This window comes from Bombina bombina, chromosome 1, assembly GCF_027579735.1.
Source record: "Bombina bombina isolate aBomBom1 chromosome 1, aBomBom1.pri, whole genome shotgun sequence".
NCBI classification, from domain to species: Eukaryota; Metazoa; Chordata; class Amphibia; order Anura; family Bombinatoridae; genus Bombina; species Bombina bombina.
Window position 1 is genome coordinate 85934167 of NC_069499.1, and position 27891 is coordinate 85962057.

The 27891-nt window shown below is 38.6% G+C and overlaps 1 protein-coding gene across 2 annotated transcripts in view; it reads left to right on the plus strand.

Moving 5' to 3' along the window:
• Window positions 1-27891, plus strand: part of ATG2B (autophagy related 2B) — a 516631-nt gene that overhangs the window by 16592 nt on the left and 472148 nt on the right. For both annotated transcript variants that reach the window (XM_053697497.1, XM_053697498.1), the window contains exons 2-7: window positions 6906-7068; window positions 8522-8671; window positions 9340-9442; window positions 9563-9725; window positions 12086-12265; window positions 12544-12640. In XM_053697497.1, the coding sequence (XP_053553472.1) occupies window positions 6906-7068; window positions 8522-8671; window positions 9340-9442; window positions 9563-9725; window positions 12086-12265; window positions 12544-12640 (856 nt within the window). The remainder of the gene's footprint in view (window positions 1-6905; window positions 7069-8521; window positions 8672-9339; window positions 9443-9562; window positions 9726-12085; window positions 12266-12543; window positions 12641-27891) is intronic.

Sequence of the window (27891 nt, forward strand, 5' to 3'; positions counted from 1 at the left end):
ACACGCGTCCAAGTACTCCACAGCGTGGCTGGCAAGAAAGGGTATAAAAGAAGAACATCTAATGACATGACCTCCTTGTTCACCTGATCTGAACCCCATTGAGAACCTGTGGTCCATCATCAAATGTGAGATTTACAAGGACGGAAAACAGTACACCTCTCTGAACAGTGTCTGGGAGGCTGTGGTTGCTGCTGCACGCAATGTTGATGGTGAACAGATCAAAACACTGACAGAATCCATGGATGGCAGGCTTTTGAGTTTCCTTGCAAAGAAAGGTGGCTATATTGGTCAATGATTTGTTTTTGTTTTGTTTTTGAATGTCAGAAATGTATATTTGTGAATGTTGAGATGTTATATTGGTTTCACTGGTAAAAATAAATAATTGAAATGGGTATATATTTGTTTTTTGTTAAGTTGCCTAATAATTATGCACAGTAATAGTCACCTGCACACACAGATATCCCCCTAAAATAGCTATAACTAAAAACAAACTAAAAACTACTTCCAAAAATATTCAGCTTTGATATTAATGAGTTTTTTGGGTTCATTGAGAACATGGTTGTTGTTCAATAATAAAATTAATCCTCAAAAATACAACTTGCCTAATAATTCTGCACTCCCTGTGTGTGTATGTGTGTATATATATATATATATATATATATATATATATATATATATATATATATATATATATATATATATATATATATATATATATATACATACACACACTAATTACAAGAAAACAGATCACAGGTGAGGATGGTTACCTTTATTAGCCATTCAACTTGTGTGCATGTTATCAGATCAAAATCACCAGGGTATGTAAACTTTTGATCAGGGTCATTTGGGTAGTTTATGTTGTCATAAGAGTAAACACAGTTGATTGATAATAAATGGCTTCAGCCAAACACTAACCATGAGTGAAAGAAAAGTTTTTGTGTTATCATTCATATTCTCTGAAAAAATGGCCAAGGAATCATAAATTCTACCAGGGTATGTAAACTTATGAGCACAACTGTGTGTGTGTGTGTGTGTGTATATGATTAAGGCACCTTTTGCCGAAACATTTCAGACTCTCCTAGCTGACCATTTTTAACTTTGTAAAATAAAGCTTTGTTTTTTAATGCTTATAGGACTCTAGCCGGTTAATATTTGATCACATATTTACTAATGAAAATTTCAGGAATTTGAATAACATTTTTAAATCTAAGGAATGATGATTTATATCAACTAAAACTTTTAAACTTTTTTCTTCAGTATTTAAACTAATATAATATTATTCTTTAACATTTATTTAGTGTTTAGCATCACCACTCAATGTATTAGAATTACATAATTAAATGGATAGTATAGTCAAAATTAAACTTTCAGGATTCAGATAGAGCATGCAAAAACTTTCTAATTTACTCATATTATCAATTTTTCTTCGTTCTCTTGGTATCTTTATTTTAAAAAGCTGGAATGGAAGCTTAATAGCCGGCCCATTTTTGGTTCAGCACCTGAGTAGCGCTTGCTGATTGGATGGCTACATTTAGACACCAATCAGCAAGCGCTATCCAGGTGCTGAACCAAAAATGGGCCGCCTATTAAGCTTACATTCCAGCTTTTTAAAATAAAGATACCAAGAGAACGAAGAAAAAATGATAATAGGAGTAAATTAGAAAGTTGCTAAAAATTGCATGCTCTATCTGAATCATGAAAGTTTATTTTTGACTAGACTATCCCTTTAACAAGTGCATAATAAAAAGACAATGATTTAACAGCTACTCATTTCATAATTTCAAATAAGCAGTAGATTTTTTTTTTTTCTGACAAATTTTATTTTTCTCCAATTTTCTGTCCCCTTTTTAATGTGACAGACATCAGCCAATTATAGACTAGTATAGGTATACCCTGTGAGCATGCACTCTGAATCGTGAAAGTTTATTATGAGTGTCCCTTTTTAATAGGTTTGGTTTTTCAGTCCAGAAAATAATACCTGAGAAATATTTGGTTTGGTAGGACTGAGGGTGATTTTTACTAGGTCAATGAAAGACGGATACAAAGGAGGAAACAAAAGTCGAGCAATAAAGGTGACATTAATGATGGTAACAAAAGCAAGAATCAGAAAAGGGTCACTTTCTCCAGCTTTGAAAATACCACCGGTCCCAGTGAAATCAGTTCTACATCGGCTGCCACCGTAGGGGCTACATCCCCGGTATTACCCACAACCTCTACACCTATCAGGATGTCTACATCGGCTGAGATTGAGGGGGGTGCTAGACCAAAAAACGGGGTAACCTTGATGGACAATACAAGGGAAAAAGGAAAAGAAAAAGAAAAGACAAGAGTCCCAGGAGAAAACATAGAGACTGTAGCAGCTGTACCGAGGTATCCGAGCCGCAGGGCCCAGTGGAAGAGGAAGGGTCACAAAGACAACAAGTAATCAATCTATCAACTACTGTACTGGACTCTAATGAAATTGCTGTACTATCTAAGGGACTTGGTTTTTCTCCCACTAGGGATTTCAATTTGTTTGATACGATATTAGATATAAATAAATTTTATTCGTAAAATTACTCTGAATAAACATTTCAGAGGCTCTGTGGAAACTATCCAACCTGCTACTGCACCTTCGGACACACAAGTTCTGAGTAACACATGTAATTTTGAGGAACTATGTGATATTGTGTCCCTTTGTGCATTGCAGGATGGAAGTAATCTAACAGATGTATGTGATAAACAACAATCTGTGAGGAAAACTGTACCTAGCAATTTTTACCCAGTCCATGCAAGAAATGATGTCATAGAATTATTTCATTCGATTTTGGAACAAGACCTAATTGAGTTATCAGAAAGAACAGAGAACAGTAAGGTCAATGGTAATGTGAAACATAGAAATTTAAATAAGAATGAAATCTGTGCTTTGGAAAAACTCACAAGAAATCCAGATTTGGTGATAGTTAGCTCAGATAAGGGAGGCTCTATCGTAATCTTAGATAAAGTAGATTATATTAGTGAGGCTTATAGACAATTGGATGACACATTAACCTATAGGAAGCTTACATTCAATCCAACAATCACATTTCAAAGAGAACTGAGACATTTATTAGATCTAGCCTTGGAAAATGCGGTACTTACTGATAAAGTAATGGAATATATTTATGTTGAGTATCCGAGAGTACCGATATTTAAATATTTGCCAAAGGTACATAAGTCTCTTACCAATCCCCCAGGGAGACCAATTATTTCAGCTATTGGCTCCCTGGGGGAAAGGTTGGGTGAATGGGTTGATGCTCAACTGCAGCCCATAGTGCAGTCTCTACCAGGCTTCCTTAGAGATAGTAAACATCTACTTAGACAAATACAGGATTTTCAATGGAAAGAGGGTTACAAATTTGCAACAATTGATGCAATATCGTTGTACTCTTGTATCCCTCATGAGCTTGGTATTTGTTCTATTAAGAGAATGTTAGAAAGATACTCTGGATATGACAACAAATTGATGGAATTTATTTTGCAGGCAATAACATTTTTGCTTAACCATAACTATTTTGTTTTCAATGGTGAGTTTTTCTTACAGTTAAGGGGAACAGCGATGGGGGCAAAATTTGCCCCCTCGTATGCGAACCTATTTCTTGCAGATTTTGAAATTTGGAAAATCTTTGGTGAAGGGAATGTCTATAGAAACTACATTAAACTATATACTAGCTATATAGATGACATTCTGATTGTGTGGGGAGGCACTGATGATGAGTTAACTAATTTTGTTGAATATCTAAATGACAATACCAGCAACCTTGGATTTACTTACAGTGCTTCCTCAGACAATATACCCTATCTAGATGTACTCATAGGTCATACTGATCTTGCTTTAACTACTGAGGTTTTTAGAAAAAAAGTATCTGGGAATACCATCTTGCGAGCTGATTCTTTACACCCTAATCACTTAAAAAGAGGTATACCTAAAGGTCAGTACATGAGGTTACGACGTAATTGCACTAGCCTGGAGGACTATTGGAGACATGCTAATGACCTTACGTTGCGTTTGGTCGATAGGGGTTATGATCATAAAAATCTTAGTGATATGTCCTTCAAGATTGCAGATATGGATAGGAAGAGCCTGCTTGATGATAAAAATAAAAACAAGAACAGGAATAACAAAATGTGTAATCAGCGTGGCATCAATTTTATAACTAAATACAGCAGACAATATAATGATATGTGCAACATCATCAGAAGAAGGTTAGCCCTACTGGAGAGAGATGAGGATCTTAAATTAGTCAGTAAACATTGTAATTTTATTTCTAGTAGATCAGAAACAATAGGTGATATGGTTGCTAAAAATTTCAGTTCTAAGAGTAACAGCAATAGTAGAGTGGAAAGCTGGCTACCTGGCAGGGTAGGTTTCTATAAGTGTGGAGTTAAACCATGTAAAAGTTGTGATTATGCATTAACTGGGGACACTTTTTCCTCTAGCACTACAAGTTTAACATACAAAATACGTGAGAGGATAAACTGCAGCTCAAATTTTGTAATATACCTCATTACGTGCACACAATGCAATTTTCAATATGTTGGTCTCACCTCTAGGGGTCTCAAAGATAGAATACGTGAGCATCTTTTGTCCCTAGAGGCTGAGGAGCCCAAAACTCCTGTTGCGAAACACTTCCAAGGTATTGAACAAGTCAAGTTAGGTATGAGAGGTGGGGATAGGTATAAAGCTCTCGCCAAGCGGGAGGTTTTTTGGATCTACACCCTCAAAACTGGTAGCCCTATGGGTATTAATAAAATTAGTGATATCAGATTATATATTGATAGGTAAACATTTAGTAGGTTGGCTCATGCCTTTATGTGACTCATTGCAATATAATCTGTTTTGCTGCCAGATCAATCCTTACTTGATTCAATTTGATATTACATGTCATTTTGTTGCTTTACTAACTGCTGAATTAAGTAAGGTGTATATGAGAATATGTGTATTCTTTATTATAGTGATATAACTAAAACTATCTTTTACTGCTCTTCAACAAATGTCCCACATTGAACAATTCTATTGAATATATAATTCTGTGTTTTCACTCGATATTTACAGGACTGGAACACATTAGACAGCTTACGCACTTGCTCATTTACATTAAGTTGCATTTGACTTTGTATATTTTTATAGCTACAGTGTTGCGTTTGCTGTCTTGTGCTCTACCTGTATCTTATTTAGAGTGTGTAACGAAAAAATAAAATATAAAAGATATTTTTTTCGTGATACTATTTATATTTTACATTGTTTGCAAATCGTTGTAGTATTTTATAGGTATATATGCTTTTAGTTTTAAGAAATGTTGTTTGTGATATTATTACAGTGTTAACCGCATAAGTAAGAAAGTTAACTCAGGTGTTTATTTTAACCGGAGTAATTATAGGGTTAATTTTTGCACTGAATTTGCTTACTATGATTGGTTGAGGTTCAGACCCATACCTGATTAAACACCTGCTGGTAACACTGAATTTTGTGCTCTGATGAACTGCCGTTAAGGCAGGAAACGCGTCAGCCCGAAGTCCTTTTGTTTGCTGTGCCTTGTCAACATTTTTAATGCAAGTATAAATAAATATATATTATTTTAATTACCGATATCTCTCCCTGCCTTTCCTTGCATCGGAACTGTGAACTGTTTGTTTGCTTGTGATTTTTACTAGGCTTGGTCAGAATTTTGTGTGTGGGGGTTAGTTTGTGAAACGAATGCTGAATAGGGCTGCAGGCAGCGGCAGTTGTTTTGTTTTGGCACTGTGTGAAAGTGCCACATACAAAGATTTGGATTTGCACAGATCTCTGTGTGTTACTCTTTCACACTGATATGTTCGACAAGAAAACAAATGTAGCTGCTTGCAGCCAAATTTGGCATTCGTTTCACAAACTAATGCTGGATCCTGAAACTTTGCCCATGAGTAATTTCTATAATATCCCTGGTTCCATAAGTCTATCAATTAACTGTACCGAAAACCTTTTCTGCAAGCATATAAACAAAATATGTCCTGGTAAAATTAGACTCCTTTTAGATGTCAATTTTCCATAAATCCAAGATCTGACCAGCTTGCAAGCGATATGGGTTCATGTCAACTTCAAATTAAAGCCAAGTAGTTTAGTGTATCTGCTGCTGTTCCATTTTAAATAGATACACATTTTAAAACCTGTTACTATATATATATATATATATATTTTTTTAAAACAAGCCAATGTTGTTTGGATAATTAGAATCACAAATAAGACACAGTTTGCTAAAAAATAAATATAGATAATTGTGGGATTGGATACTGCTATCTTAGCATGAAATGCAGATTTTTAAATTGTATTTATCAAAAAAAAATGGGAATGGTAAATTATATAGTTCATCTCTGAGCAATAAATATGTTTTACTTTTCCAACAATTAAGTTTTTCCATAATTTTGAAAACTAAAACATTTGGCATTGACATTTGATGTTATGCACAATTTCTGCAAAGTCTGTTGCAGCAAATGGGAAAAAAAGTAACCTGATATGTAGACTGAACATGTGCATGATGACAGCAAGACTTTTTTGACATCTGCAATTTAATTGCGGTATATTTGTAACTGTCTTCTGAAATTTGAGTCTGATAGATTGATTGTCCCAATGCTAAAAACATTGGAAATCCAATAGTCATAGCCAGTCATCACCAGCATAAAGCAAAGGAAAACATCTGCATTAGGTTTCTGGGACTTTACATATATAGGAATAAAGGACCTCTTGCAAGTTTAAAGATTTTGTGAAGTTTTGTTAACAGCTAAGCTTGGCTTTTTTTTTTTAAATTTTATTATTTATCACAGAAATCTAAACTTTTAAGCTGTGTTTTCTAAAATATTTTTAACTATAATAATAATACAGTTATTTTAATCTCCAATGTGTTTAGAGTCTTAATGAGCTGATGGAATCAGCAGATGCACCTTTGGAAGTGACTGAAGGTTTCATTCAGAGCATCTCTCTTTCCATTCCATGGGCATCATTACTGCAAGAAAACTGTGCGCTGGAAGTAAAGGGACTAGAAATCGTACTGCGACCAAGACCTCGACTAAGTAAGTTTGCAAGTATTGTATTTCCACTCTGTTTATGGGGTCAGAAGTGCTTTTACTTGTTTAATTTTATTTGAAATTAAGTCTATGGAAGGTGGATTACCTTTCCTGCAAGCTAAATAATTTGAATGACCAAAGACTTAATACATTTCTTTCAAACGGGATTGTCTCTACCGAAGAATGCTATCCATGGTGGCAAAATAAAATGGGAGGCACTAGAATAATAAAAAAATAAAAAAAGAGTCAAAGAGCCAAACTTCCTGAACTTATTATATAGTCACCATGAGTTAAAATTAGTACCTTCAACACAAGGGTCTCTTTCTAGGCTCTTCCTTGTCTGTGGCAATACCCCTGTGGAACTACTTTTTGGCACTTTGTATGAGATTAATATTTAAAGGAATAGTCTACTCAAAATTAAACTTTCATGATTCAGATAGAGCGTGCAATTTTAAGCAACATTCTAATTTACTCCTATTATCAATTTTTATTTGTTCTCTTGGTATATTTATTTGAATATAAGCTAAGGAGCCGGCCTATTTTTGGTTCAGCACCTGCGTAGCGCTTGCTAATTGGTGGTTACATTTAGACGCCAATCAGAAAGCGCTACCCAGGTTCTGAACTAAGAAATAGGCTGGCTCCTATGCCTACATTCTTGCTTTTTTCAAATAAAAATACCAAGAGAACGAAAAAAAAACAACTTGATAATAGGATCAAATTAGAAAGTTGCTTAAAATTGCATGCTCTACCTCAGTCATGGGAGTTTAATTTTGACTTGACCATTCCTTTAAATATAAACGATCATTTGCATTTTAGAACACAAAAATCAAACCAAAGACACAGACAGAGAAGATTGTGACTTGCAGGTGGGGAAAATGATAATTTTTGACCATTTCAATTTAAAAAATATTAATTAAAAAGTTTAGATTTCAGAATGTTTGGTTTTTGGATTTCCAGATTTGGGAGTTTGTACTTGTATTAAAAAACACCAGAAGACCAAAAATATCAGTGTGCTCTATTTATTTATTGATAGAGGAGCAGAGCTCAACACTATGGGACAGATTTAACAAGGCCCTGAATGTAACTGTTTCCGCACGAGCCTTCAGCCTTTAAGACTGCTGCTCCTTAACTCGTCTGCCGCCTCTCAGGCAGCGGACAGCAATCCGCACAATCTCATACGATCAGGTTGATTGTCGCCCCTTTTTAGCGGCCACGAATCTGTAGGGGGCGGCATTGCACAAGCAGTTCACCAGAACTGCTTGTGCAATGTTAAATGCCGACCACGTATGCTGTCGGCATTTAGTGGCCCGGGGTATGATAAATCTACCCAAATACATCTAATAATGTAGAACATTTAATATTGGGGTCAAACAACTTTATTATTTTTTTTTTTAGCTTGACTGAGAAACCCATCTACCAGTTTGTGTCTAACATTTCTTTTGCCATTTCTTTTATGTAGGGTCTGGTTCTGAGCCAATGTATTGGTCAAGTTTTATGACCAGCAGCATACAACTTGCTAAGGAGTGTCTTAGCCAAAAACTTAATGATGAGCAAGAATCCTCACAGCCTTTTGAGGGCCTTGAGAAGTTTGCTGAAACAATTGAAACTGGTAAGTCCTAAATGGAAATTGTTTTTCAACTTCAGCACTAAAGTTAAAATTGAAACTTTCAGGATTCAGATAAAGCACAAAATGCTGAACAACTTCTCAATTCACTTCCATTAATCTTTTTATATGCACACTTTGTGAGGCACCAGCTCCTACTGAGCGTGTGCAAGAATTTACAGTATATACGTGTTAGCATTTTGTGATTGGCTGATTTGTGTCAGAAAACTACTACTCATTTGAAATTGAGACTGCTATTGCATTGTCCTTTTTATTCAGTTGTTGATTATGCAATTCTACTGTATTAAACAGTCCTTTAAAGTACCACTAAATACACTACAATTGCATAATTAACAAGTGAATAATAAAAAGACAATGCAACAACACTTACTCTGAATTTCACGAATGCAGTAGATTTATTTATTTTTTCCTTTTGCCATGTGACAGACATCAGCCAATCACTGACTAGTATACATATACCCTGTGAGCTTGTGCACATGCTCAGCAGGAGATGGGGCCTCAAAAATGTGCATATAAGAAAATGGAAGTAAATTAAAAAAAAAAAATTGTTTTCTTTCTGAATTTTGACTTGAGTGTCCCTTTAATGATCATTTATCAGTTTTGGTAATTCTCCAACATCCCTAATTTTGAATCTATGTTCTTTTCACTTTTAGTTCTAAGACGGGTCAAAGTCACTTTTATTGATACAGTGTTTAGAATAGAAAATATTCCTGAACATTCTAAAACAGGAGCTGCTCTTGAAATTCGAATTAGCAGGTAAGATATTTTATTTGAAACTTAAGTCTCATTTATGTTGTGGTAGTGAAGTTAAACATATGGTTTACAAAGATGTGAGTAGTCTGTTTTTTTTCTATTGTATTATTTATTCTTTTATAGAACGGTGTACTCAGATGAGACGGCAGATGAACATTCGGGGATTAACGTACACCAGCCATCTGCATTTGCTCACAAAGTGCTGGAATTAACAGGTGTTTCTGTCTTTTGGGATGAATTTCAGGCCTCTGCAAAGTCCTCCCCAGTTTGCTCAACCTCACAAGTGGTAAGGAAAGGTCAATCATTGTCTTAAATAATATTTCTTTATTTAACTGTCTGCAATAAATGGGACATTAAAAATTGTTTAAACATAGATAAAACAAACAGACAAACAAACACAACATACACTTATGCATGCCCTATCTGAATCATGAAAGTTTAAAGGGACATTCCCGGTCAAAATTTAAATGTAAATAGATGAATTACATCTTTGAATAGAAACATATTTTCAATATACATTTATTGGCAAAAATGCTTCAAGCGAAAGTCATCACTTTTTTAGTATTAACATTTTTCTTTGCACATGCATGTGTAGCATAGCTAGATATTCTAAGTGCACCTGCATTTTAAATACTGGAGCTGCTCAGAGCACCAGTGGGGTTTATATCATGTCAGTAATTAACATTACACACACCTTAGGGTCTCTGAGCAAGTGTTGCGTTTAAAATGCTGGTGCATGGGGCTTATTTAAATACACTTAGAAGCATTTTTGCTAATACAATATAAAAAATAGGAGAAAGGTAATAAGGGTAGGTACGCCTTATGAAAAGATAGGGAATTCAGCACTCTCCACACAAAGGGCATCAGCAAAAATTGTTATGCCAATAGAAATGCAAAAATATGATGAGTAACAAGTGTGAGGACCTGATACAAGCAAGAGACAGAAACTTGAAAAACCAGCATATGTTCAAAGCACTAAAAGTTTATTTTAGAACAAAATAATAATGGTGAAAATAAAACATGAAAAAATATGAAAATCAAAAAAATAAATCAAATGAGACGTCTCATGGGGAGTATAGCAAAGATATCAATATAAGTTGGCTAATTTAACATAGCTTCGATGTAGAGAAATTACAACGCCTCAATCAGAGGACAGCCCCAAATTGTATTAAAGGGAACCGCTGTCATGAACATAACAAAGAGGATCCGTGTAATTAACTCAAATCAGAAGCAGGCAATGTAAAATAAATAGCCAATGAAAATGGCTATATGTACACACAAACAGTGGCAACAGCTGTTTTTCTTGATGAGACGCCTACTCTATGGGATTCGCCATTTTACACGCGTTAACTTTGAAACTAAGTTGGTTTTGTTGGAGTCTGTTTGCACGCTACCATCGATGTGCACTATTTGGAGCAGCAGCTATCCTGTCAACTGAATCACTCTGAAGTTGTGAGTTTCCTCGATTCGCTTGTCCTATTGGCAGAGGAATGTGATGTTTCCTACCGCATTTTAAAGTGGATGCCTGGACACCGTTTTCACAGCTATCTGGATGGTCTGAGTATTAAGTTCTCCCTAATGAGGGTTAAAAAGAATTTACAATAACTTTGTTTGTCATTATCTGTGATCTGTGCCTTGATTATAACTCACTTTATTCCTTGTTACGCTATACCGTTCTGCCACACACATAGATCCTCATTATACATCAAGACAGTGTTAACTCTTTTCAGTTTGGGACTGTCCTCTGATTGTGGTGTTGTGTCTGGCTTTGGGAATATTGGATTGCTGCAATTCTTTCATTACCAACATAAGTTTTGTGTGTGCATATAGCCGTTTTCATTGGCTATTTATTTTACATTGCCTGCTTCTGATTTGAGTTAATTACATGGATCCTCTTTGTTATGTTCATGACAGCGGTTCCCTTTAATACAATTTGGGGCTGTCCTCTGATTGAGGTGTTGTAATTTCTCTACATCGAAGCTATGTTAAATTAGCCAACTTATATTGATATCTTTGCTATACTCCCCATGAGACGTCTCATTTGATTTATTTTTTTGCTTTTCATATTTTTTTCATGTTTTATTTTCACCATTATTATTTTGTTCTAAAATAAACTTTTAGTGCTTTGAACATATGCTGGTTTTTCAAGTTTCTGTCTCTTGCTTGTATCAGGTCCTCACACTTGTTACTCATAATATATTTGCATTTCTATTGGCATAACAATTTTTGCTGATGCCCTTTAGGTGTGGAGAGTGCTGAATTCCCTATCTTTTCATAAGGCTTACCTACCCTTATTACCTTTCTCCTATTTTTGATATTATATTTATATTATAGGGTCTGCACCTCCAGCTATATTATGCACATTTTTTTGAGTAAAAGATTTTTCAGCAGCTCCCTTAAAAATTATTTTTCTTATTTTTTCTAATACATGTATATTACAAAAATGCTTCTATTCATATCTGAAATGCATCCATTTGGCTTACCATTTTGGCTCAAAGGTTCCTTTAATTGTGACTAGAGTGTCCCTTGAAGTATGCTACAGTTTAACTCACTTTCCTACATACTTAATAGTAATAAATATACTTAAGACCTTAAAGGGGTATGTCTATATTATAAGCAGTTGATTTTTTTTTTTTTTTCTTTAAGGAAACAGAGCCAAAACTTTCCCCCAGCTGGAACCCGAAACCTGTGTTTGAACCACACCCACAGTTCACAAGAAATGTACCAGAAATTACCCCTTCAGACCCTGTACAGATTGCTTCACTTGTTGGTAAAATTGCGCTGGGATTGATTCTGAAACAGAATGAAGTACTTCCTGGAGCAAAGGTCAGCAGTTGTCTTGCACAGTCATTAATTCCTTTGAGTGCTTCCATTAAGACTTTTGGCAAAAATAAAAATATCTAGTAAAGCAAAAGTCTCATGCTGAACTAATTGTATAAGAATGTATTGAATCATAAATATATCAGCACGATTTGATTGTCATAACATAATGCAATGAAAATAAATGCATTAGATGAGAGCATTAATCTTGCATGTTTGGCATAATCTAAAGTAATCTGTGTTGTTTTTATTTGTTTATTACCATTTACTTTGTTTATTTTTAGCTTGATGTGGATGGGCGTATTGATTCGTTTCATATTTTCCTCTCTCCGAGGCAAGTTCATCTTCTGCTGGACATAATGGCAGCAATTTTGGGGCCAGGCAAGTTGATGTTTAATGATTGATTAAAGAACATTTTTGTCAGTAGTCTTGCAAGAAATGATGTGAGGTTAATTTTATAATAAGAGAAGCACGCGTTTTAAAAGGACAGTCTAGTCAAAATTAAACTTTCATGATTCAGATAGGGCATTCAACTTTCCAATTTACTTTTATCATCAAATTTGCTTTCTTCTCTTGATGTTCTGCATTTGACAGTTTTTCACAGCTATATTGCGTTAGTTCATGTGTGCCATAAATATAACATTGTGTTCATACCCATGGAGTTATTTTTGAGTCAGCACTGTTTGGCTAAAATGCAAGTCTGTCAAAAGAACTGAAGTAAGGGTGCAGTCTGCACAGGCTTAGATACAAGGTAATCGCAGAGGTAAAAAGTATATTAATAAAACAGGATTGGCTATGCAAAACTGGGAATGGGTAATTAAAGGGACATTATACAGTAGATTTTTTTGCTTAAATGTTTTGTAGATGATCCATTTATGTAGCCCATACAGGTTTTTTTGTAAAAATGGATAGTTTTGCTAATTTTCAAACTCCTAACCAAGCCTCAAAGTTTTAGAAGTATACTGATGTATACCTACTCCAGCTTGCTCCTGTTTGTGTATAAAGGGTCTTTGCATATGCAGGGGAGGGGGGGAGTGTCTGCTTTCACTGGGTGTTCTAGTCAACCTAATCAAACGTGCTAAACTGGGAGCTTCTGAGAAGTTTTTAAAAGCTTTTATACTGGATTTTTAGATCCGTATCTGGGCATATTATTTTTTGTAGTAGTGTCTATTACATGCAGTTATAGGAAAGTTGGTGTATAGTATCCCTTTTTTAAGGGATTATTTATATTTTTTTAAACCATAACAATTCTGGAGTAAACTGTTCTTGGTTCAAGTAAGAAAAAAGAAAAAATACAAAAATATACATTAATAATAATAAAAAAAATCACACATACATGTATTTGCTTACTAATATGTATATAAGTGTTGGCCCCTGCATTAAAGTATTGTCTTTAATTCTACAATATGTGGGTGAGTTCCACGCCTCTTTAATTTCGGTATTGGTGTATCGTTCTGGTGACTCTGTTACAACTATCTGTTTCTTTCTTTTTTTTCTTCTAATCCTTAACACCTTTTGCTGGCTCCCGATTTTTGCCTTTTGATCAATACTTTTGGAAGGTATTCTTTTAAAACTGCTAAATGTTAGCTAAAATACATAATGTATGAGCATGTTTTTATCTCAAGAATTTTTAGGTGGAACATGGAACCAGTTACTTAATATAACCATCCTTTCCGTACTTCATAGTACAGTGAGACAGTATATGATTCAAACAGAGCATACAATTTTAAAAATGTTTCCAAATGTGCTTCTTTCCCATGATATTCTGTGTTGAAGAGGTACGTACCTAGGTAGACATCTGGAAAACTACATGGCAGGAAATAGTGCTGTCGTCTAGTGTTCTTGCAAAACTGCTGCAATATAGGGCTCTAGAAATGGGCCAGCTCCTAAGCATTTATGGTTTCATGTCCCTTTAACTTCAAGCAGCCAGCTGCCTATTGGTGGCTACATTTTACCACCAATCAGCAAGTGCTGCCCATGTTCTGAACCAAAAAAGGGCTTAGATTCATGTTTTTAAAATAAAGGTAACAAGAGAATGAAGAAAAACTAATTTTTTATTTACCTGATAAATTCTTTTCTTTCCTGGCATGGAGAGTCCACAAATCCATTCAATTACTAGTGGGAATTCAACTCCTGGCCACCAGGTGCAGGCAAAGAACACTCCAGCAGAGTTGTTAAGTATCACTCCTACTTCCCACAAACCTCCAGTCATTCAGCCGAAGGAATATGGATAGAGAAGATGACGCAAAAGTATAGAGCTGCCTGAGGTTTAATATAAAAATACATCAAAAGCCGTCTTAAAAGTAAATTAAGGGCGGGTCGTGGATTCTCCATGCCAGGAAAGATAAGAATTTATCAGGTAAGCATACATTTCTCCAACATTGGTGTGTCTGGTCCACGGCGTCATCCTTACTTGTGGGATATTCTCTTCCCCAACAGGAAATGGCAAAGAGTCCCAGCAAAGCTGGTCACATGATCCCTCCTAGGCTCCGCCCACCCCAGTCATTCTCTTTGCCGTTGCACAGGCAACATCTCCACGGAGATGGTTAAGAGTTTTTTGTAGTTTTATTCTTCTATCAAGTGTTTGTTATTTTAAAATAGTGCTGGTATGTACTATTTACTCTGAAACAGAAAAGGATGAAGATTTCTGTTTGTAAGAGGAAGATGATTTTTAGCAGACAGTAACTAAAATCGATTGCTGTTTCCACACAGGACTGTTGAGATGAAGTAACTTCAGTTGGGGGAAACAGTTAGCAGTCTTTTCTGCTTAAGGTATGACTAGCCATATTTCTAACAAGACCATGTAATGCTGGAAGGCTGTCATTTCCCCTCATGGGGACCGGTAAGCCATTTTCTTAGTTAAACATAAAAGAATAAAGGGCTTCAAAAAGGGCTTAAAAACTGGTAGACATTTTTCTGGGCTAAAACAATTGCTTTATTAGGCATATTATGCAGATTCTAACTAATTATTGGTATTATAATCTTGGGGAACGTTTAGAAAAACGGCAGGCACTGTGTTGGACACCTTTTTCAGATGTGGGCCTTTCTAGTTATAGACAGAGCCTCATTCTGGGACTGTATAGGGGTTAAATGTAAAAACGGCTCCGGTTCCGTTAATTTAAGGGTTAAAGCTCTGAAATTTGGTGTGCAATACTTTTAATGCTTTAAGACACTGTGGTGAAATTTTGGTGAATTTTGAACAATTCCTTCATACTTTTTCACATATTCAGTAATAAAGTGTTTTCAGTTTGAAATTTAAAGTGACAGTAACGGTTTTATTTTAAAACGTTTTTTGTGCTTTGTTGACAAGTTTAAGCCTGTTTAACATGTCTGTACCATCAGATAAGCTATGTTCTATATGTATGAAAGCCAATGTGTCTCCCCATTTAAATTTATGTGATAATTGTGCCATAGTGTCCAAACAAAGTAAGGACAGTAATGCAACAGATAATGATATTGCCCAAGATGATTCCTCAAATGAGGGGAGTAAACATGATACTACATCATCCCCTACTGTGTCTACACCAGTTATGCCCACACAGGAGGCCCCTAGTGTGCCAATACTTATTACCATGCAACAATTAACGGCTGTAATGGATAACTCCATAGCAAATCTTTTATCCAAAATGCCTACTTATCAGAGAAAGCGCGATTGCTCTGTTTTAAACACTGAAGAGCAAGAGGACGCTGATGATAACTGTTCTGACATACCCTCACACCAATCTCAAGGGGCCATGAGGGAGGTTTTGTCTGATGGAGAAATTTCAGATTCAGGAAAAATTTCTCATCAAGCTGAACCTGATGTTGTGACATTTAAATTTAAATTAGAACATCTCCGTGCACTGCTTAAGGAGGTGTTATCTACTCTGGATGATTGTGACAATTTGGTCATTCCAGAGAAATTATGTAAGATGGACAAGTTCCTAGAGGTTCCGGTGCCCCCCGACGCTTTTCCTATACCCAAGCGGGTGGCGGACATAGTAAATAAAGAGTGGGAAAGGCCCGGCATACCTTTTGTCCCCCCCCCTATATTTAAGAAATTATTTCCTATAGTCGACCCCAGAAAGGACTTATGGCAGACAGTCCCCAAGGTCGAGGGGGCGGTTTCTACTCTAAACAAACGCACTACTATTCCTATCGAAGATAGTTGTGCTTTCAAAGATCCTATGGATAAGAAATTAGAGGGTTTGCTTAAAAAATTTTTTGTACAGCAAGGTTACCTTCTACAAGCAATTTCATGCATTGTTCCTGTCACTACGGCAGCGTGTTTCTGGTTCGAGGAACTAGAAAAATCGCTCAGTAAAGAATCTTCGTATGAGGAGGTTATGGACAGAGTTCAAGCACTTAAATTGGCTAACTCTTTTGTTTTAGATGCCGCTTTGCAATTAGCTAGATTAGCGGCGAAAAATTCAGGGTTTGCTGTCGTGGCGCGCAGAGTGCTTTGGCTAAAGTCTTGGTCAGCGGATGTGTCTTCCAAGACAAAATTGCTTAACATTCCTTTCAAAGGTAAAACATTATTTGGACCTGATTTGAAAGAGATTATTTCAGACATCACTGGGGGAAAGGGCCACGCCCTCCCACAGGATAGGTCTTTTAAGGCTAATAATAAGCCTAATTTTCGTCCCTTTCGCAGAAACGGACCAGTCTCTAATTCTGTATCCTCTAAGCAAGAGGGTAATACTTCACAACCCAAACCAGCCTGGAAACCAATGCAAGGCTGGAACAAGGGTAAGCAGGCCAAGAAGCCTACCACTGCTACCAAAACAGCATGAAGGGATAGCCCCCGATCCGGGACCGGATCTAGTGGGGGGCAGACTTTCTCTCTTTGCTCAGGCTTGGGCAAGAGATGTTCAGGATCCTTGGGCGCTAGAAATAGTTTCTCAAGGTTATCTCCTGGAATTCAAGGAACTACCCCCAAGGGGAAGGTTCCACAGGTCTCAATTATCTTCAAACCAAATAAAGAGACAGGCATTCTTACATTGTGTAGAAGACCTGTTAAAGAAGGGAGTGATACATCCAGTTCCAATAAGAGAACAAGGAATGGGATTTTATTCCAATCTGTTCATAGTTCCCAAAAAAGAGGGAACATTCAGACCAATTTTGGATCTAAAGATCCTAAACAAATTTCTCAGGGTACCATCGTTCAAAATGGAAACTATTCGAACGATCCTACCTACTATCCAGGAAAATCAATTTATGACTACCGTGGATTTAAAGGATGCGTACCTACATATTCCTATCCACAAGGAACATCATCAGTTCCTAAGGTTCGCTTTTCTGGACAAGCATTACCAGTTTATGGCACTTCCATTTGGATTAGCCACTGCTCCAAGGATTTTCACAAAGGTACTAGGGTCCCTTCTAGCGGTTCTAAGACCAAGGGGCATTGCAGTAGTACCTTACTTGGACGACATCCTGATTCAAGCGTCGTCCCTGTCAAAAGCAAAGGCTCATACGGACATCGTCCTAGCCTTTCTCAGATCTCACGGATGGAACGTGAACAAAGAAAAAAGTTCTCTGTCCCCGTCAACAAGAGTTCCCTTCTTGGGAACAATAATAGATTCCTTAGAAATGAGGATTTTTCTGACAGAGGTCAGAAAATCAAAACTTCTAAGCTCTTGTCAAGTACTTCATTCTGTTCCTCGTCCTTCCATAGCGCAGTGCATGGAAGTAATAGGATTGATGGTTGCAACAATGGACATAGTTCCTTTTGCACGAATTCATCTAAGACCATTACAACTGTGCATGCTCAGACAGTGGAATGGGGATTATACAGACTTGTCTCCGACGATTCAAGTAGATCAAAAGACCAGAGATTCACTCCGTTGGTGGCTGACCCTGGACAATCTGTCACAGGGAATGAGCTTCCGCAGACCAGAGTGGGTCATTGTCACGACCGACGCCAGCCTAGTGGGCTGGGGCGCGGTCTGGGATTCCCTGAAAGCTCAGGGTCTATGGTCTCGGGAAGAGTCTCTTCTCCCGATAAACATTCTGGAACTGAGAGCGATATTCAATGCTCTCAGAGCTTGGCCTCAAAAGGCCAAATTCATAAGGTTTCAGTCAGACAACATGACGACCGTTGCATATATCAATCATCAGGGGGGAACAAGGACTTCCCTGGCGATGAAAGAAGTGACCAAGATAATTCAATGGGCGGAGGATCACTCCTGCCACTTGTCTGCAATCCACATCCCAGGAGTGGAAAATTGGGAAGCGGATTTTCTGAGTTGTCAGACATTCCATCCGGGGGAGTGGGAACTCCATCCGGAAATCTTTTTCCAAATAACTCAATTATGGGGCATTCCAGACATGGATCTGATGGCGTCTCGTCAGAACTTCAAGGTTCCTTGCTACGGGTCCAGATCCAGGGATCCCAAGGCGACCCTAGTAGATGCACTAGTAGCACCTTGGACCTTCAACCTAGCTTATGTATTCCCACCGTTTCCTCTCATCCCCAGGCTGGTAGCCAGGATCAATCAGGAGAGGGCCTCGGTGATCTTGATAGCTCCTGCGTGGCCACGCAGGACTTGGTATGCAGACCTGGTGAATATGTCATCGGCTCCACCATGGAAGCTACCTTTGAGACAGGACCTTCTTGTTCAGGGTCCATTCGAACATCCGAATCTGGTTTCCCTCCAACTGACGGCTTGGAGATTGAACGCTTGATTTTATCAAAGCGTGGGTTTTCAGATTCTGTAATAGATACTCTGATTCAGGCTAGAAAGCCTGTAACTAGAAAAATTTACCATAAAATATGGAAAAAATATATCTGTTGGTGTGAATCTAAAGGATTCCCATGGAACAAGATAAAAATTCCTAAGATTCTATCCTTTCTACAAGAAGGTTTGGAGAAAGGATTATCTGCAAGTTCTCTGAAGGGACAGATCTCTGCTTTATCTGTTTTACTTCACAAAAGACTGGCAGCTGTGCCAGATGTTCAAGCATTTGTTCAGGCTCTGGTTAGGATCAAGCCTGTTTACAGACCTTTGACTCCTCCCTGGAGTCTAAATCTAGTTCTTTCAGTTCTTCAAGGGGTTCCGTTTGAACCCTTACATTCCGTAGATATTAAGTTATTATCTTGGAAAGTTTTGTTTTTGGTTGCAATTTCTTCTGCTAGAAGAGTTTCAGAGTTATCTGCTCTGCAGTGTTCTCCGCCCTATCTGGTGTTCCATGCAGATAAGGTGGTTTTGCGTACTAAGCCTGGTTTTCTTCCGAAAGTTGTTTCCAACAAAAATATTAACCAGGAGATAGTTGTACCTTCTTTGTGTCCGAATCCAGTTTCAAAGAAGGAACGTTTGTTACACAATTTGGACGTAGTCCGTGCTCTAAAATTCTATTTAGAGGCTACTAAAGATTTCAGACAAACATCTTCCTTGTTTGTTGTTTATTCTGGTAAAAGGAGAGGTCAAAAAGCGACTTCTACCTCTCTTTCCTTTTGGCTTAAAAGCATTATCCGATTGGCTTATGAGACTGCCGGACGGCAGCCTCCTGAAAGAATCACAGCTCACTCCAGTAGGGCTGTGGCTTCCACATGGGCCTTCAAGAACGAGGCTTCTGTTGACCAGATATGTAAGGCAGCGACTTGGTCTTCACTGCACACTTTTGCCAAATTTTACAAATTTGATACTTTTGCTTCTTCGGAGGCTATTTTTGGGAGAAAGGTTTTGCAAGCTGTGGTGCCTTCCATTTAGGTGACCTGATTTGCTCCCTCCCTTCATCCGTGTCCTAAAGCTTTGGTATTGGTTCCCACAAGTAAGGATGACGCCGTGGACCGGACACACCAATGTTGGAGAAAACAGAATTTATGCTTACCTGATAAATTACTTTCTCCAACGGTGTGTCCGGTCCACGGCAACCCTGGTTTTTTAATCAGGTCTGATGAATTATTTTCTCTAACTACAGTCACCACGGTATCATATGGTTTCTCCTATATATATTTCCTCCTGTCCGTCGGTCGAATGACTGGGGTGGGCGGAGCCTAGGAGGGATCATGTGACCAGCTTTGCTGGGACTCTTTGCCATTTCCTGTTGGGGAAGAGAATATCCCACAAGTAAGGATGACGCCGTGGACCGGACACACCGTTGGAGAAAGTAATTTATCAGGTAAGCATAAATTCTGTTTTTGTTTTCTTTCCAATGGCATGGAGAGTCCACGAATCTATTCAATTACTAGTGGGAACCAATACCCAAGCTAGAGGACACCAAATGGACTGGAGGGAGAATAAGACAGGCGTACCTAAACAGAAGGCACCACTGCTTGAAAATCTTTACTCCTGAAAACATTTTTTTTTCTTTCTAATGACACGGTGAGTCCACAGATCCTCTAATTACTATTGGGATATTCACCTCCTGGCCAGCAGGAGGCGGCAAAGAGCACCACAGCAAAGCTGTTAAATATCACCTCCCTTCCCTCCAACCCCAGTCATTCTCTTTGCCTACGTTAGAGTAAGGAAGTGGTAAAGTTAGGTGCTGGAAAGATTCTTCAATCAAGAGTTTATTATTTTATTTGCAGTACTAGTATGTGCTGTTTTTACTCCAGGGTGTAGCTGTAGTCCATATCAGTCTCTTCAGTAGAGCAATGGTGGCGTTTAAGCAAAGGGAACTTGTGGGACATAATTCTCACTGCGCCTCCCTCATATTTAAATAAAAGTTGCTGCCCTTATTATTATTTTCCACAGGTCAATGTGAGGGAAAGGACCCCTCCAAACCTAGTGAGCTGCCTTTCTGCCAGGCAGATTTATTGAGGTAAGTGCTAATTTATTTTCTTAAGCAGCTTTAAGGAAAAAACATGGCACTTTACTATTTCCCTAACAGGGATATTTAATACATTACTCCTAGTGTTGTAAGGGGGATTATGTATGGCAGTTTTGCAGGCACTGGCGACTTGAGGAGATCTTGGCTCATTTTGGTGGTTTTATTAGGGTTGTTGTGTGAGGTAAAAATGTATCTGTTGCACACTTATTTTTCTCTCACTTCCTGTATAAGGAGGAGAGATCTGCATCTTAACATTTTTCAAATCAAACGGTTATTTGCTAGCCTGACATTTCTGAAACGGCTCCATTTTGAATTTAAGAATCAGTTATTTTGTTATCCTGCTAGGATAGGCACCTCAGCAAAGCTTTAACTGAGGTGTAGAGGCTGTTTGACATGTTATTAAGACGTTTTTATTTCACATATCTTGAAAAACAAAGCAGTAACGTTTTTGTTTTTATTAAAAAGATAAAGCAGTTTCTTTATTGCATTGCATCAAAAATAAAGCAGTTCCTTTTTAAAATTTAAAGAGACAGTAACGTTATTTTCTTTATTAAATTTGTTCATAATTTAATTATTCATATTTATTCTGTTAAAATGGACAAAGACTCTGTTGTTGATTACAGATGTCCTTTATGTTTGAATGCTAATATTGAACCACCAATTCCTTTTTGTTCCTCATGTGTTGAGAGAAGTTTAAATTTTAAGGATAGACTTTTTGAGCCAATATTGTCTGACGGATGCTGTCCAGGAGTCTTCCGACAATGTTCAAAATATGCCGCATTTTTCTCCTCAAGTGTCCCAAATTTTAATACCCATTAATTCAGTGCCCTGCGCTTCCTCTCAAGCTCCGGCTGGGGTCTCCTTGCAAGACATTGCTTCTCTCATGTCTTCTGCAGTTTCTGATGCGTTGTCTGCTTTTCCCATGCTACAGGGAAAGCGGAAGAGGAAGTCTAAAGAATCAGTGCGTAAGGTGTCTGACTCGGTCGTGGCTATTCCGAATATTCCCTCTCATAGATCTGATGGGGAGGATTCTTCGGTAGCATCTGAGGGTGAGATCTCAGATTCTGTCAGTGTAATTCCTTCCTCTGATGCTGAAGTTGTATCCTTCAGGTTTAAGCTGGAACACCTACATTTACTACTCAAGGAGGTTTTGGCTACTTTGGACGGCTCTGAAACTACTGTCGTTGTCAACCCTAAAAAAATCTAGCAAACTTAACAAGTACTATGATGTACCTTCCATGCTGGAATGTTTTCCCGTACCAGATCGGGCTACAGAAATTATTGTTAAGGAAGGGAGAGAGGTTTTTCGCCTCCTATTTTTAAGAAGATGTTTCTCATTGTTGACTCTATTAAGGAGTCTTGGCAAATGGTCTCCAAGGTGGAAGGGGCAATTTCCAATTTAGCTAAGAGAACTACTATTCCCATAGAGGATAGCTGTTCTTTTAAGGATCCTATGGATAAGAAACTGGAGAGTTTTCTTAAGAAAATATATGTTCACCAGGGGTTACAATGGCAACCTGCGGTGTGTATTGCTACCGTTTGTAGTGCGGCGGCATACTGGTTTGATGCGCTGTCTGATTCCATTCAAACAGACACTCCCCTTGAAGAGATCCAGGACAGGATCAAGGCTCTTAAATTGGCTAATTATTTTATTTATGATGCTTCCCTTCAGGTTATCAAATTGGGAGCAAAGATTTCTAGTTTTGCCATTCTGGCTCGCAGAGCTTTATGGTTGAAATCTTGGTCTGCAGATGTGTCGTCTAAGTCTAGGCTTTTGGCTATTCCTTATAAGGGTAAGACCTTGTTTGGCCCAGCCTTGGCTGAGATTATTTCTGACATTACAGGAGGAAAAGGATATTTCCTTCCTCAGGATAAGAGAAATAAGCAGAAGGGACTTCAGAGTAATTTTCGTTCCTTTCGAGACTTCAAGGGTAAACCTTCTTCTCCCTCTACAAAACAGGAACAGTCCAAACCTGCCTGGAGACCCAACCAATCTTGGAATAAGAGAAAGCAATCCAAGAAGCCCGCTAATGAAGGTCAGCATAAAGGGTCTGCTCCCGATCCAGGACCGGATCTTGTGGGGGGCAGACTTTCCTTTTTCACTCAGGCTTGGGTTCAGCATGTTCAGGATCCTTGGGCGATAGACATCGTGTCCCAAGGATACAAACTAGAATTCAAGACCTTTCCCTCCAGGGGCAGATTTCTTCTCTCAAGATTATCTGTCGACCAGATAAAAAGAGAGGCGTTCTTACATTGTGTTCGTGATCTTTCCGAAATGGGGGTTATAGTTCCTATTCCAGTACAGGAGCAGGGTCTGGGATTTTACTCCAATCTTTTTGTGGTTTCCAAGAAAGAGGGAACCTTCAGACCAATCTTGGATCTCAAGAGTCTAAACAAATTCCTCAGAGTACCGTCCTTCAAAATGGAAACTGTTCGTTCCGTTCTTCCTTTTAGTTCAAGAGGGTCAATTTATGACAACAGTAGATTTAAAGGATGCATACCTTCACGTTCCCATCCACAGGGATCATCACCAGTTTCTGAGATTTGCTTTTCTCCACAAACACTTTCAGTTTGTGGCTCTTCCCTTCGGACTTGCTACAGCTCCCAGAATTTTTTCAAAGGTTCTGGGATCTCTGTTGGCAGTGCTCCGGTTACAGGGTATTGCAGTGGCGCCTTATCTGGACAACATTCTGGTTCAGGCCCTGTCCTTTCAACTAGCAATCTCCCACACGGAGATGCTTTTATCCTTCCTGCGTTCTCACGGTTGAAAGGTGAATCTGGAAAAGAAGGATCAGATGTCAAGAGATTCTCTTCCTTGGTGGTTGTCTCAGGATCATCTCTCCCAGGGAACCTGTTTTCGCAGACCTACCTGGGTGATGGTGACAATAGACGCCAGCCTTATAGGTTGGAGAGCAGTCTGGGGCCTCCTAAGTACTCAGGGGACATGGACTCGGGAAAAATCTGTTCTACACCTAACAATTCTAGAGCTAAGAGCAATCTTCAATGCTCTTCTGGCATGGCCTCAGTTAGCTTCTGCCCGGTTTATCAGATTTCAGTCGGACATCATAACCTCAGTGGCTTACATCAACCATCAGAGTGAAACTCTTCTGAGTTCTTTGGCCATGAAAGAGGTGTCCAAGATTATTCAGTGGGCAGAGACCCACAACTGTTGTCTATCTGCGATCCACATTCCAGGAGTGGACAATTGGGAAGCAGATTTTCTGAGCAGACAGACCTTTCACCCGGGAGAATGGGAATTACATCCGGAAGCGTTTTCCAACTTGATTCTCAAATGGGGACAGCCGGATCTAGATCTCATGGCATCTCGTCAGAATACCAAGCTCCCGAGGTACGGGTCGAGGTCCAGGGACCCTCAGGCGGTTCTGATAGATGCTCTGGCAGTTCCTTGGAACTTCAGTCTTGCATACCTATTTCCTCCGTTCGCTCTCCTTCCTCGAGTCATTGCTCGGATCAAGCAAGAGAGAGCATCAGTGATTCTCATTGCTCCGGCGTGGCCTTGCAGGATTTGGTATGCAGACCTAGTGGAGATGTCATCTCTCCCCCCTTGGAAGCTTCCTCTAAGGAAGGACTTTCTACTTCAAGGACCCTTCCTTCATCCAAATCTAGTTTCTCTGAAGCTGACTACTTGGAGATTGAATGCTTAATTTTATCTAAGCGTGGTTTTTCGGATACGGTCATTGAGACAATGATTCAGGCTCGCAAGCCTGTTATCAGGAAAATTTACTATTAAAAAGGGTGAAAATATCTGTATTGGTGTGAATCCAAAGGCTACTCCTTGGAGTAGAGTTCAGATTCTTAGGATTTTATTTTTTTTTTCTCCAAGAAGGTTCGGTCAGATTTCTGCCTTGTCTATTTTGTTACATAAACGTCTGGCAGAGGTTCTAGATGTTCAATCGTTTTGTCAGGCCTTGGTCAGAATCAGGCCTGTGTTCAAACCTGTTACTTCTCCCTGGAGTCTTAATCGTGTGCTTAAGGTTCTTCAGCAGGCTCTGTTTGAGCCTATGCATTCCTTAGATATTAAGTTATCTTGGAAGGTTTTGTTTCTTGTTGCTTTTTCTTCTGCTCGTAGAGTCTCTGAGCTCTCGGCTTTACAGTATGAGTCTCCGTAACTTATTTTTCATTTGGATAAAGTTGTTTTACGTACTAAATTAGGTTTTCTTCCTAAAGTAGTTTCAGATCGGAACATTAGTTAGGAGATTGTTGTTCCTTCTTTATGTCCTAATCCTTCTTCTCAAAAGGAACGTCTTCTGCACAACCTAGACGTGGTTCGTGCTCTGAAATTCTATTTACAGGCGACTAAGGATTTTCGTCAGTCTTCTGCTCTGTTTGTAGTTTTCTCTGGGAAACGTAAGGAGCAGAAAGCTACGGCTACTTCTCTTTCTTTGTGGTTGAAGAGTATAATTTGCTTCGCCTATGAAACTGCTGGACAGCAGCCTCCTGAGAAGGTTACGGCTTATTTTACGAGGGCTGTTTCCTCTTCCTGGGCATTCAAAAATGAAGCTTCTGTGGAACAGATTGGCAAGGCTGCAACTTGGTCCTCTCTACACATTTTTTCAAAATTCTATAAGTTTGATACTTTTGCCTCGGCTTAAGCTTCCTTTGGGAGAAAGTTTCTTCAAACAGTGGTGCCTTCTGTTTAGGTTCCCTGTCTTGTCCCTCCCTTATCATCGGTGTCCTCTAGCTTGGGTATTGATTCCCAGTAGTAATTAGATCATCTGTGGACTCACTGTGTCATTAGAAAGAAAACAAAATTTATGCTTACCTGATAAATTTCTTTCTTTCTTGACACGGTGAGTCCACAGCCCGCCCTGTTTTTGATGACAGGGTATTTTTTTGTTATGTTATAAACCTCAGGCACCTCTGTAACTTGTTGCTTCCTTTCTCTCCTTCGGTCAAATGACTGGATTTGGAGGGAAGGGACGTGATATTTAACAGCTTTGCTGTGGTGCTCTTTGCCGCCTCCTGCTGACCAGGAGGTGAATATCCCAATTAGATGATCTGTGGACTCACCGTGTCAAGAAAGAAAGAAAGAAAGAAAGAAAGAAAGAAAGAAAGAAAGAAATTTATCATGTAAGCATAAATTTTATTTTTTGCTGAGGCAGAAACATCAAATTTGAAAAGTACGCAAGGAAGACCAAGAGACTGCCTTGCAGTTCCGTACCACTGAAGCTTCATTTATGAATGCCCAGAAAGAAGAGACAGCCCTAGTGGAAAGAGCCATAATTCTCTCAGGAGGCTGTTGTCCAGCTGTCTCGTAAGCCAACCAAATAACACTTCACAACCAAAACAATAGAGAAGAAGAAGAGGCCTTCTAACTCTTACGCTTTACCATATAAAAAAACAACGAACAGAGCAATAGACTGTCGAAAATCTCTAGTTGATAACAGAATTTCAGAGCATGCCCAAAAGCCAGGCTATGCAACAGACCATTTTGGAATAGAAGGATAAGGATAAAAAGAAGGAACAACAATATCCAGATTGGAGAATACTCAACTAGTACGGACCACCGCCCTATCCACATTAAAAAATAATATAAGGGTAAACACTCTGCAGAGATGAAAACTTGGAAGTACTGTGAGTAGAAGAAATAGCAAGAAGAACAAAACCTTCCAAGATATTATCAGAGTGTATAGGTTCAAACAGAGCTTATTTGCAGAACCTTAAGAACCAAAAAGGGCTCCATGGAAGAGCGACAGGACCAAACACAACCTTGATTCATAACCAAGGCCTGAACAAAAAATTGAACATCTGGCAGGACTGTCAGATGCTTAGCAAAAGAATCAACAAGGCAGAAATCTGACCCTACAGGGTACAGACTTAAATCCCTTCCAGATCCTTCGAAGAAAGGACAGAATACGGAAAAAATGTTTTAATTCATTCCAGAGAAAATCTGGGAAAAACAGCCTTGGAGTCCTTTGAACCAGAATTGAACCAGTGACCTAAACATTTCTGCTTTAGCACTACAGTCCTCCAGCTGAGTTATTCCAAGAGAGCTGGTACAACATCTTCACGACAAAACAAAAATTGCAAGGTCAGGCTAGAGCAATTAGGAAAACCATACGAGCTACCACCCAGAAAAGAAGGGCAACACAGAGGAAAAAAGGGATACAAGACCAAAGTCCCAATGAACTGCTAGAGCGTCAATTAAAACTGCTTGCGGATCTTAAGCTGACTCATACTTTGGAAGCTTGCGAGTAGACGAGACTCCATCAAAACCAACTCCTGAAAAATCCCCACCTGAGAGTTGTCATTGACAACACTCCCAGACACTCCCTTAGATGAAAAATCTGTCTGCTCAAAAAAAAAAATCCTCCTCCCAGTAGTCCACCCCTGGGAAGGGAATGACAGAAAAGGAACAAGTGAGAGATATAACCCACCGAAGAAAGCGAGTCCCCTCCTACATAGAGAAGGAACTCTGAGTTCCTCCCTGGTGTATGAAAAATAAAGTGCAGTTTGTGAAACAAAAATGTGGGCTATGTGTGTCACAGACATGCCTTGAATTGAACCTGGGTCACCTGGTTTCCAGCCTGTTTCTCTTTTCTCACGCCACCAGAAGGCTTTGTCCTATAAATCAGAGAAGCTCATAAGTGGACAAGCTAATCAGAGCAAGAAAATTGCTGAAAATCTATGATAACTAAAGAGAGGGCAGACTCCTCTAAGTCCATTCAAAATGAAAAACCAAACATTTCCCAGCCCTAAAGGCTGGTATCCGTAGACACAATCTACCAAGAAGATTTCCGGAAACATGTGCTCTAAGATAGGTCCTGAAAGAATCGCCAGGCAGGTATCTTTCGTCCAGATGTCTAAACAATCCTCCGGAAAAAATCCAAGAGGATACAAAATCCACATCCGAGAAC